A 12,687-nucleotide genomic window follows, 5' to 3' on the forward strand; every position below is an offset into this window, starting at 1 on the left:
TGCAGGAGCGTGATCAAAAGTTTAAAAATGTGGGGCTGGGGATTTAGCTCAGCGGCAAAAGCGCCTGCCTGGCAAGCGCAAGGTCATGGGTTCGGTTCCCAGTACCGGAGAAAAACCAAAAAAAAAAAAAAAAGTTTAAAAATGTGAATAGTTGTGTAGTGATGAATTGGGATGGGGGGAAGTCATGTGAAATGTCTCAGGCCAGGCCAGCCACAGTAAGCCTGGGAAGGAACTGGACAGTCTTTCAGTAGTAAACCAAAGGGGTTCTTTTTGATAAAATGAATAAAGGGAGAATCTTAAGTTGGTCACAAGATTGGAGGAGTGAAAAAAATTCATAATTTTCTATGTGAGCAACTGGACATATGACATGTGATTAATCAAGATAGGTTAAAAAAAGAAGGTGTGTAGATGAGTTCAGCAGAGACAGTGGGTTTGGGACCTGTTAACCTGGAAGGCTCCTGACATTTACCGGGAGATAGCAAGCAGAAACACAGACTTCCGGGTCTGAGCCAAGCTGTCTGGGCTCGCCATTTTGGTTCTGGAACCAAAACCACTGTCATAAATAAATCTCCTGGAGAACATACAGTAAGAAGAGAAGAGGGCCAAGCATGAAATCGCACGGAGACAAGCATGCTTGAAAATGAGAGAAAGAGAGGAACTGCAAGAGGAACGGGCTCTCGGAACATAAATTCTGGAAGACTCAGAAGGAAACAGAACCGGGAAGGCTTGCCGAGGAAAGGACATGGCCCAGGATGTTTGTTGATAGGATGAGTAAGAGCAAGGCGGGTAGGTTAAGATCCTTAAAGTGGAGGGAAAGAAACTGAGGCAGCTTCTGGGAGCTTGAGAGGATGACAGCGGAGACCTCCGCTGGGAACAACAGTGATGCGGTCGGTGTTGAGTGAATGGATACACTTAGAATCACCCCCGAGGAAATCCACTGTTGAACTGAGTCTTGCTCTGAGGTCTCCTCCACTTCACCCTTAATTAGCTTTGGCTTCGCTTCCAACTGGGAATGGCTTCCAGCACTGCTATCTGCACCTGTGCTGACCCAAAGGAAGCACAGATTTCTAATATCAGAAAGTTATTAAATCAATGAAGGAAGCTCTGTGAGCTCAACAAGTCCTTGACATTAAAAGCCATAATTTCTTCTGGGACAGAGCCCAACCTTGCCTTTAAACAAGGTTAAATTAAAATTAAATACCTCACAATCACAGGCAAAGCCACACAGTTCTTAGACTCCAGATGCCAGGGTTACTTGTGCAGTGACAGTCTTTGCTGTTTGAAGACTTTTTACCTGGGAATCAGAGGTCTGTCACTGCCTTCCTCAGACAACTGTCACTCACTTACATGCTCATTAATTCAGCCATCCATCCATTCTTTTTCAAGCTATTTAGAACCAATCCCTGCACCAGTTCTTTGCATATAAAGGGAAGATCACCTGAACCCACCCATGTGAGAAAAATGAGAACACCACATCTGTTTTGTACCAGTGTCAGAATCCTGGTTTTGATATTGCACCACAGCAAGGTGGGATGGAGCCCTGGGGAACCTGGGTGAAGGGACATATGGAAGCTGTTTCCGTGCTACTTTTGTAATGTCCTGTGCATCTATGATCATTTAAAAATAAAAAGTTTAAAAAACTGAGTAAGAAGCAGTACCAGACGTTGGAGTGAACGTTTAGCGGTGTAGGGAGAATTGAAGATGAAAAGTCAGGCAGGACGAGCAACTCTGTTAGGGGGAGCACCGCAGGGTGAGGCGGTCACCTAATCCAATCCAGTCTGGGCTGGGAGGCTGCGGGAGTTTCTGTAAAAGGAGGGTTTAGGTGGACGGCCGGAGGCCTTCTGAGCGAGCGCCGTTCCTCAAGGTGCTGGGATGGCAGTGGTCATTATTGTTTACTATTATTATAATCTTCGGGGTTGTGAGGTTTAACTTTCAGAAGCTCTCTTGTTTAATGTTTGCAGTTACAGCTGTGGCATAAAAGGGGAAATGAGGTCAGAGAGTCTTTGGCAAGCACTCAGCGCTTGCTAAGGAGAGGCACGGAAATCGCCAAGCTGGTCTTCCGCTCTGCGAGGAAACCCCGTCACTCCGTGGGACACCTGTTTCCGCTTCGCTCTTCACCAGTTGCTGCTTCTGGTTGGTCTGAGCAGTGTGAGCATGTTGTCAGCCTGAGATGAGTTAGAGCCACAGCTGGAAGGGAGTACTGGACTCTTCAGGCCCTTGGCAGGTGTTGTCATTACTTAGAGTAGTAAAATGAAGCAATAACTCGTATTTGCAGCTGCATTTAGGAAATATTTGAAAAAAGTCTTGCAAAATTTGAACCCAAATCCTGAAAAACACCTGATGTGACAGGGAGAAAAAAGAGCTTGGTACAGGTGCGCTGCGCTGGGAAAGGCAGGCGCAGGACCACCCGGGCAGCGCATCCCTACCTCCGGGGCGATGTAGTCTGGAGTCCCGCAGAAAGTGTTGGTCCTCGCATCTCCTAGCATGTTCTCCTTGCACATCCCAAAGTCTGCTATTTTGATGTGTCCATCTTTGTCTAGCAGGATATTATCTAGCTTCAGGTCCCTGAAAAACAAAAGCAAAGCTAAGTCCCACTTCAGTAAATGCAATTAGAAGAATGTTGTCATGGAAACGAGGTAGTTAGTCTCATCACGGCCGGATAGGATGCACAGGGGGGGATTTGATGGCCCTTCCTCCTCCTCCCCACCTGACCCTCAGACCACAGCCCTGCTCAGCACACCCTCTCCTTGCTGCTCTTTGGTGCTTGTTCCTGGACCCACAGCTCATGCTCAGGTTTCTCTGCAGCTGCCTTAGGCCTGACAGTCTTCTGCCTTGCATGCCCCACTCAGCAACTGGTAGGTTCTCTGGAGCATAATCCATACTTCCTGTATGCATGACTTGGCAGGTGAGAGAGTGCATACATGCCTGGGGTCATCTCCTCCGGGCAGCATCCTTTGGTTTTAAGAGGGTGCTTTCAAAAACAATGTCTGGATGTGAAGAGAGGGCTCGCAGTGCACTGCCTCTTGGGCTGATGACATTTGGTGCAGGGAAATGTCTCATGCTGTTCAACATGTACATGGGTCCATTGCTACAAAGTGGCCACAGACACAGCCCACTGCTGAAGGTGCTGGCTGATGCTGCTGCTGATTTTTTTTTTTTGGATTTATCAAGGATTACAATTTTACATAAGGGAGGCAGAGCACCAGCACTGAACCCAGAACCTTTTCTGGAGGTAAAGATGAAGTGGGAATGGCCTAAAAATATACTTACAGTATGCCATTTTCTATCATGTTTTGTTTCTTTCTTTGTGAATAAGTTAGACTGCACCTAACTCCAAGTCTAGTTGGAAAGAGCCGTTCCTCACCGAAGAAGAGCCACTCTAGACCCAGCAGCTCCCAGTAACAGAATGTCCCAATAACAGGATGTCATGTCAATACATTCTTCTCTCCTTAGAGAACCAGAATCCTCTTAAAATACCCCATTTTATTTTCAGGGAAGTGGAACTGATAACTTTTTAAAAATAAACCAGCCATGTTATGCCTTCCTGTGATTTTACTGACTTTCTTTATAGTATTATTATGACACAAGATACCCTAAATATTTGAAACTGACAGCAAGTTTTCTCTCATCTTTGCTTCGCTAAGCTCAAGGACTTTGTTACTCATATAATGTGATTTTCGGACACTCCAAATATCTAGGCTTTTTCAGTTTCCCTGCTGAGAGGGGTTGTTCAGAACTGAACCAATGTTCTCCAGCTGGATGGTCTGACTGGTGCAGACTCGGTGACACTACCACCTCCTCTGAGGCTCCTCTGCCTTTTGCTGTAGGGCCTAAGATACTGCATCCTTGTTTCAGGAACTTCAGCATAACAGTGGTTAGTAGTGGGTTTACTGTTATTATTATTATTATTATTATTATTATTATTATTATTATTTTTGGTTTTTCTCTGGTACCAGGAATTGAACTCATGACCTTGTGCTTGCCAGGCAGGGGCTGTGCCACTGAGCTAAATCCCCAGCCCCAGTAGTGGGTTTACTGTAACCCAAAGCCTTCAAGTATTTTTCTACACAAATGCATACTATCCCAGTTTCTTATGCTGCATCTGCAAAATAGACTTTTAAAAGATAATTCAAGTGTTTCACTTGCCATTAATTAAAAAAAAACTTTATCTTGTTGATTTTAGTCAATGGAATTTCACAAATTCTAGATTGTCATACCATATCCAGCTTTCTTTGGATGTCTGAGCTTTCTTTCTTTAAGTCTAGGATATGTGGCTATAATGGAGACCACTGCCCTTCCTAGTTAGCTAAGATGACTTGGGTGGAATATTTCCCAAACAGTAGCCGTTGTTCTTATCCCTTGCCGCACTTCTTAGATGACGACTTTCTCAGGCTCTTTGCTTGAAGGTTCTCCTCTCAAAGGGTCAAGTAAGCAATATTTAGTGGGTTGATTTGACTGGGTCATTTAATTTCCTTGTTTTTGGGTGCTTGAGTTGTGATATGGCACCCTTATGTGTCTTGGTTAGGTGCTAGAGTTGCTACGTCACTTGCTCTAGCAGGCCCTCGGATGGAATTGGGCACATTCAGGTTGGTATGGCCATAGATTCCAGCCTGCCCTTGGAGAAAGAGAAGACTAGTTTGTAAGAGAAGAAACAATGAAGTGGGCAGGCCAAGAGCAGAGACAGAGGTCACACAAGTCCTAAGAGAAATGGAGATGACAAGTGAGATGCTACCCTAGCTTCTGAATGGTCTACCTTCTTGCTTCCAGTTTCTTAATGAGACCTAACTTCTGTTTGTGCAGGTTTATGCTACCGGTCATGAATATTCATGTCCTTCTAAAGTTCCTACTTCTATTTGTCTTTTTCCTTTGTTAAACTGGAAACTTCACGAGGATGGACATACATGTTGCTTGTTCTTTGTTATAATGTGATGGCTCCGATAACAGTATCGCATGCAATTTCACATTTCACTTGTGACTTATACATTATATTCCAGTAAGCCCGTAGTCTAGGTTAGATTTAACTTCCATGCTCAAACCTCAGGTTCATTATCTGATAATATACTCAGCTATATTGATAACATTTTCTTTTTTATATGAAATTTTTGCATAAATTATAGCCATGTACATATGTTTCTAAAAATTTGCCTGAAGGATGGTTTTGGGGTCATCTCTAGCAAGCCAGATCTGTAGGTCTGGTGCTATATGTAGATCATAAAAATAATGAATATAATATCTGATATTTGTATTTTGTTTTCTTGTTTGTATGTGGATTTTATTATTTGATTCTTACAACAGAATTTTAATCTCAAATTATTATTTTTATTCATCTTTTTTTTTTTCTGATGAGAAAACAAAAGCATTGAGAGGTGATGTGATTTATCCCAGACCATATAGGTGGTCACTGGGTCAAGGACACAAAACCAGCCTTGGCCTTCTCTTTCTTCCTTTTGTGCCAAGCTCACCTGATCTTATTCATAAAACTGATTTTGCTGAAATTACCAGTATATATTTTAACTGATTCTAAAAACAAATGTTCTTTAGGCCTCAGGCTAGGAATAATAAACTTCAAGTCAACTTTTTAATCAACTGTCAAAAGCAGGCCACATGTGTGTGAGACTGTAAGGGAGAAGGTCACTGAAGCTTTGAGAGATGTAAGTTGGAACAGGAAAGGTCCAGAAAGGTTACCTTGCAAAGCCAGACCTACACAGGGAGAAGAGCGAGGATGGAAGGGGGCCATCCAGGTTCTCTGGGGCAGACTGGAGATGCCATACAGCCAAAAGCTGAGGCACGCCATGCTGGCTATTCCTCCCTGTAACCCACAGAGCATCAGGACTGAGGTAAGAATCCAGGGTCCAGCGCCCTAGCTTTTCCTTGTGAACACCTGTCTGCTTACATGTAACAGAACATCATGTGGAAGCCTCTCATTCAGTTGTGTGGTGAGCATACGTGAAGCTCTTCATTCAGGCCACATGGGATTAAACTGGCCTTATGGTGGACTCCTACAGCTGCATCAGCTCCCCCTTCTGAGTCTCAGGTTACTCTCCTATGAAAGGGGGTCAGTGGTGCCTGCTTGCTGGTCTCCTTGTGACATTCATTTGGAAGTGGCCTCAGATATATGGGTTGGGCCCAGTTTATCACCAGTAAAATATAATCTTAAATTGCCTTTCAGTTTTAATAGTCTAAGATTTAAGGTTCTATATTCTTCTTTTTATCATCTGAATGCTTTTCAGGTCCACATTTTTACGTTTAACCCAAACTAAGGCTTTGACATCCTTGAAGAAGTCACTGCCTCTACAGTTCCATAGCAGGTGGTGAAAGCATGTGATGCTGCACCTGCTTCTCTGTCTCAGGGCCTCAGGTCTTGTGACTGTCCAACAACCGGCTTTCAGTTAAACCTAGAGACATTTGTTTAGTATTTTTCCGTTTGTCCTTCCCTTTATTATTTCTGTGTCTCCTCTGGTGTCCCTTCTTCCACGAGCAAAGCTTCTCCCCCTTAACAAATTTACCTTCTGCTAGCAAATTTTTCTTGGCAGATCCCTCTCCTCTACTCAGTTCTGAAGAGATCTTCTGTTCCCCTTGCACTTATATTTTTAATTATATCATATTCCATTGGATTTTTAAAAAGAATCTCCTGCTTAGGTCTCTTCATGTGATACTATATGATATTAACCCCAGAAAGTGGCTTGTGGGGGTTAGGTCCTCCCATACTTTGTGGCCACCATGATGCTTAAGAAAGGGGTCTAATTCAGCAAACAATCTACAAAACCGCTTGTGGCGGATTGGATGGTGGTCCCCAAAGATATCGCTATGTTCTAACCCCTAGAACTCTGAGAATGTGACTTTTTTTGAGAGAAAATGTCTTTGCAGATGTAATTAAGGATTTCAAAAGGCGATCATGCTGGGCTGTGTGTGGGTTAAGTCTCTCCAGGGTTGTTCTAAGAGACACACAGGGGGCACGCATGCATAGGGAAGGGCATGTAGAAGACAGAGGAGGAGACCGGCATGATGCAGCCACAGCCGAGGAGGCCATGAGCTACGAGAGGCTGGGAGAGGCAAGGAAGGGGCCTCTAGAGCCTTTGGTGGAAGTGTGACTCTGCCAGCCCCTTGATTTCAGAATTTGGGCCTGTAGAACTGTGATAGAATAAAGTTTTGCTTCTTTAAGCTACTAAGTGGGTGGTAAATTTTTTTATAGCAGCCCTTCAAAACTAATATATTGTTTTTGTGAACAAACCCAGGGGTATGGAGGAACAAATCATAATTGTATGTAAACAAAAGAAGGAAATTAATAAAACCCTGTTTAGATCGCTTGCCAAATTAAAAGTTTAGTTCAAATCACACATGAGCAGCTGAACACCCAACAGCAAGTCAATCGCACATCAGCAGCACTGACGCTCTGCAGTCAACCTGTCTACACGCAGAGCACTGTCTGTGACAGTCAGCATGCAGCATAGGATCAAGGACTACCCTCAGTTGTAACTGTTTGATGATACCTTTCAGAAATCTCCTACAACTTTATGAGTATTCTGAATAAACCCGGCACTTTGTAAAAGGAGCCTTAAAGAACATGATTTCCATGTATGGACAGAATGAGAGCTCTAAAATGGGCATGTGTTTGTTGTGATAATACTACCACTTGCAGACCTTCATTTGTCTCTTTGTTGTATGCGTCCAATAATTTACAAGATGATATGATAGAAGCACTGGGGTATGGAGGAACAGATGTGGTTGAGGGAGCCATCTTCCAACTTTTAGATTTCAGTCCTTTTTGCTAATCTTGAATTTTTTCACTTTCATATACCTCCCTTCTCCCCTCTCCCTTCCATCCATCTGCCTACGCATCCATCCATCCATCCATCCATCCATCCATCCATCCATCCATCCATCCATCCTATATAATCTGCTCAGCATCTAGGTACAAGTATATTTTAGATATTCACAGGCATTATAGATATATAGAGAAAAATTTAAAACCTATGGATCCTGATCAAGGTGAGTTTCAATTTCCTGGAGATTAAAAAAGATACAAAACACCTGCATAATCTGTCTATATATATGCCTGTTTAAGAAGCCCGACTCTGCAAAGCTTCCCTAGGTCTTCAGTTCTGTGATGCTAAATACAGTAGTTTCACTCCAGGAGGCTCTGGAAATGGCGAGGTCCTTCCTGCAAGGGCACTTACAGACAATGGCAGTATACATTGTAAGCACCAAAGCTTCGATATTAACCAACTCTCTATGCAGCTCGCTGCTTCAACAATGTGAGTGGAGCACAACGGACCTTTACTGGTGACTCCTGCTCATTACGAGTCTGTCACAGAAGAGGTCCCTCTGAGTTTCAGCAGCTTAGCCCCCTCTCCAGCTCCTGTCTTTTTCTTTTTCTATTTCCCCCTCTAATCTACAGAGAGCTGGAAACCTGACAACCAAGCCTTTGAAGATTTGTATGTTAAGTAAGTGACAACTGGGTTTTGAGAAAAGAAGAAAGAAGACTGAAGTACAATAGCTTTCATCCGAGGGCTTTGGCAGCAGAGCATGAAATGATATCATAGAATGCAGAAATTTGGGATTCACGGAGGATGACACCAGAGGTGTTCTGCGCACTTTTATGAGGTACAGTACAGCAGGATTTTGTGAGGAGGTGAGTGTCCCAGAACTTCCCTCCCCCAACCAAGAGACTATTTCACAGTGGGGATGAGATGATCAAAATACGTTATATGTATGTATGAAAAAAACCCTCAACACAAAAGGAGAACATTTCAAAAGTATTTCAAGGTGGCGCAAGCAAATATGAACAAAATCAAGAGGGACAAAGGGGACAAATGAGAGAGCAAATAAAGATAAGACAGGAGAAGGGAGAGTGTTGGAAAGAAATGAGAGAAAGGAAGTAGATGGGAGAATAGGAGTAAGGATCAGAATAAGGAGCAAAATCAGGTTAGAACCTTCTTGCTTTGGAGACTAATTTCTTACCTGGTTGCTAGCCAGTCATCTTTCATGCAATCATGGTTGGCAGGAGGTCTGGATGGGCAGTGTTCTAACATAAAATCTTACTCACTTGTAATTTCACATCACTCAAGTGCAATGATTAAATTAAGTGGGACAGGAAATCAGATATCTTAGTATTTGCTTCCAAAAAGCACAACTTACCTGTAGACAATTCCTTTAGAATGCAGGAACTGCAGACCAAGGATGATTTCAGCAGCATAAAACCTAAGGGAAAGAGCCAAGGTTCAACGCGGATGTGTTAACAGAACAAAATAAAGGCCCCAAAGCCAGCCTGATGTTTTATGCATGTGCAGTGAGTGACTAATGGTGTCCACACATGATTTTGTTTAATCCTAAGGAGGAAGATGTTCTCCATTCTACACTTGAGAAGATGAAGGCTCAGAGCACCCAGCCACAGCCCTGAGAGTATGGAACAGAGCTGCTGTCTGACACCAGCCTCTCCTATATCTCATGCTTATTCACAAAGTAGAATGTCTGCATTGTCATTTTCTGCTGGTAAAATGTCCACAGACATTAAGTACAATGGTATAGCATAGTAGGAAAACAGTTATCCTTTTTTTTTAGAAACTCGACTTCAAGCCCATAGACCTGCAATGTGCAGTGGTTCCAAATACATCTGGCTGGCTTATTTTCGTGTTGACAATATTTGGCCTGCACAAGAAATGCAGTCTGAGAGGTGGACAAAAGGATATTAGAAGATGGAAAGTGATAAGTTACTGATCTCAGTGTTGACAGGCTTAAAGGAAATGAGTGAACATATCTCGGGGGCACTAAGGTGAGATAGAAGGGGGGTGCTTCTTGGAGGTGAGGCTTTCAGGGTCTCATGGATGCATGCAAAGGTCTTCCTCCTGGAAAGCATTCAGAATAAAGTGGACAGCATGTGTGCTGGCTGACTTCACGCATGAGACCAGGAGAGGACAGGGGGACAATCAGCGAATCCTTTCTAGCAAAATGCCCACTGATTTCTGTGCTGCTAGAATCCCATACAATGACCTCTGGGTGCTTTGCTGAGGATTCCTGGAGGCAATCAGATATGTGCATGCTATCCCCGAGATTTGACAAAACCATTTCAACCGAAGCCACTCAAAGTGTTCATGGAGACGTGAGCAAAACATTAGCTAGCACTGAGCAAAGCACACTGGATGGGCCTGTCAGTTTCGGAGGAGCCCGATGGCACAGTTTGCTTTACTCTAATTCACAGTGGGTTTAGACCTCAGGAAGGACCCATGGGGGCCAGTGTAGGCAGGTGCCCGTGGGACTTCACCATGGCCCTACCAGGTAGACACCGCCTGTTCCCTCTCGCTGGTGTCTATTGCTGTTTGATGTCAAAGAAGAGGAAGATTTCCTCTGAAACTGAGCAAATGCCTCTTCCAGTTTGCTCCTTCCCCTGCCCCGGAAGCCAGATGCTTTACGCTTTTGCGCTGGGCTTCCCACGGAAGGCCTCAGCTGACAGCTTCATCTCCGGGTGACTTTCGTGATTTTTCACCTGATTGCCTTCTTTCCAAAGAGCAAATATTTGCGTCTGTGCTCAATTATTTACAACTGGGGCATTTCCTTACGAAACTACGGAGCTGTTTTCAAAACATGGAGAAATGAAATAAAACAGACACACATTTCAGTTTTACAAACAGGGAAAGTGATTGCTCTGTTTGGTAATGCATTACTATATCTCAGCGACGCAAGCGCCTGCCTGGCAAGCACAAGGTCCTGAGTTCGATTCCTGGTACCGGAAAAAAAAAACCCACATAAAACCAAAGGTTTACCCGGCCCTGGGCTGTAGACATGCTGAATGAGGAGGTGAAAAGGATATCACACGGGAAAAATGCTCTGTCAGAGCTGAGTTTGCACAAACTGTTAAGAACATGGAAAACCCCCAAACCCTTCACAAGGCTCTTACGTGGCTCTGGGAAGGTCAAACTTGTGGCAACTTTGAATGTGGTACATTAAGTCTCCTCCGTTGAGATACTCCATCACAAAAAAGAGGTTTTCCTAGGGGAAAGAAAATCCTAACTTTTATTTCCTTAAAAGTAAAAGAGACAGACAGAAAGAAAACATAGAAATTTTAAAAAATGGGTTAGATAATTTCAGAAGAACCTATTCTATCTTGCAATAACTTGTGAAAAGACTGTCAAAATAATGTAGTTGATGTGTACTTTTAAACCCTAGGCTGGCTGGGGAATGGGGGTGGAATACTGGGTACCAATGTGGGCCGTGGGGTACAGTTTGAATTTGCCCGTTCGACCCTTGGACAGGGCCGAGCCTTTAATGGGTGCAGATCAAAGTGCTTCTGAGACTGATGATGTGGAGGATGGTCAAACCTGCGCTTCTGACTCCAGAAGAAAGACCTGGAAATACTTAATCAAGCAACAGTCAGTAAATCATCACTGACCATGTTCTAGGGGGTGAGTGAGCACGGGATGTTTCGTTCTACTTCATCTGTCAAAGTTGATGCGACAGAGCCCCACTCTGCTGGAACCTGCAATCAAGCTTTATTCCTCTCCAGGCCACACCTCACTTTTTGCAGAGGCAAGCCGTGGTTTCGAGCACGTTCCTCCTAGCAGAGGACACCATGCATGGCATCAGAACTAGTGTTCTTGAGAGGCAGCCTTCAAAATGAAGGCTGGGTGCTCTTCAGAGGGGGTTGGGCTGGCAGAGGTCATTGCATTTCCAACCAGCCTGTGCTACTCAGACTATGCGAGACAATATTTCTTCAACAAAAGTAGTCAAAGCTCTTTGAGCACCCTGAATTTTCAAGGGTTCTTAACACTCATAGAATCAGTAACCCATCAAGTGCGGGGGCATTTGGCATGTTTGTGCATGAATTTGTATCTAAAATCTCATTGGCTGATTTTTTAACAGAATTCACCTTACATCTGGATGTGAGTAACCAAGGCCCTGGGGCATGGGAGGTAATGATACCAACAGCAGGCTGGCCTTAGTGACTTCCACTGCCAGCTCTTTGCACCGAGCTCAGCTTTCTACAAAGCAGCGAAATACAAATATTGTGACAATTCTCTCAATAATTCCGGTAAAACTATGTCCATCTGCTTTTTCCAGAGTTGTTCTCAGATCCACTTTTCTGGTTCTAACGCTTTTTAGGTAGAGCGCACTCCTTGTCTTATGGACAAGCCAAATTTTTCAGGTAACATAAATCTTAACACTGCTATTTCAGACATCACTTGAGAGTAATCATTTACCTCATTTGCTCACACTTGCCTTTTGCCTGACACACCTATTCTGTTGCTCTTGCTCCTGTAAGTACGATGTGAATAACTTGTAATTTTTACCTTTTTACTTAGAACCATACTGGCCTCACCCCAGCCACAGGGTGGCATCTTCATTTAGGTCCCCAGGAGAAGGAAATGGTAAACACATACAGTACGACAACTTATAACCATGCTCAGGGGAACCATTGTTTCAGTGTTAGGATGCTTACAAAGCCCTGTACAGGTTGAAATTTCGCAGTGAATACACTATCAATTTAGACTTGGAGAAAATAGGGGAAGGAGAATGGAGGCAAAAGCTCAGCCCCATCCCACGTGTTCCACATACCAGTCCTGCCTGTTCTCAGGTCTAAATCAGACTCCGCACCTCGTGTGAGCCTGTGGGAGCTGAAGCTGCCACTAAGACAGTCCACAATATATTGGGGCTTGGTACATAAGATATCTTTACTAGGGGCTGGGGATTTAG

At 43.8% G+C, this 12,687-nt stretch overlaps 1 protein-coding gene across 2 annotated transcripts in view; it reads right to left on the bottom strand.

Annotated features, from left to right (window-relative positions):
• The window catches only part of Prkcq (protein kinase C, theta), a 78,985-nt gene that overhangs the window by 17,938 nt on the left and 48,360 nt on the right, over positions 1-12,687 (bottom strand). For both annotated transcript variants that reach the window (XM_005383869.2, XM_013513782.1), the window contains 3 exons: positions 10,895-10,986; positions 9,139-9,201; positions 2,427-2,565 (listed from right to left, as the gene is read on the bottom strand). In XM_005383869.2, the coding sequence (XP_005383926.1) occupies positions 2,427-2,565; positions 9,139-9,201; positions 10,895-10,986 (294 nt within the window). The remainder of the gene's footprint in view (positions 1-2,426; positions 2,566-9,138; positions 9,202-10,894; positions 10,987-12,687) is intronic.

This window comes from Chinchilla lanigera, unplaced genomic scaffold (genome assembly GCF_000276665.1).
Source record: "Chinchilla lanigera isolate Chin_1 unplaced genomic scaffold, ChiLan1.0 scaffold00020, whole genome shotgun sequence".
NCBI classification, from domain to species: Eukaryota; Metazoa; Chordata; class Mammalia; order Rodentia; family Chinchillidae; genus Chinchilla; species Chinchilla lanigera.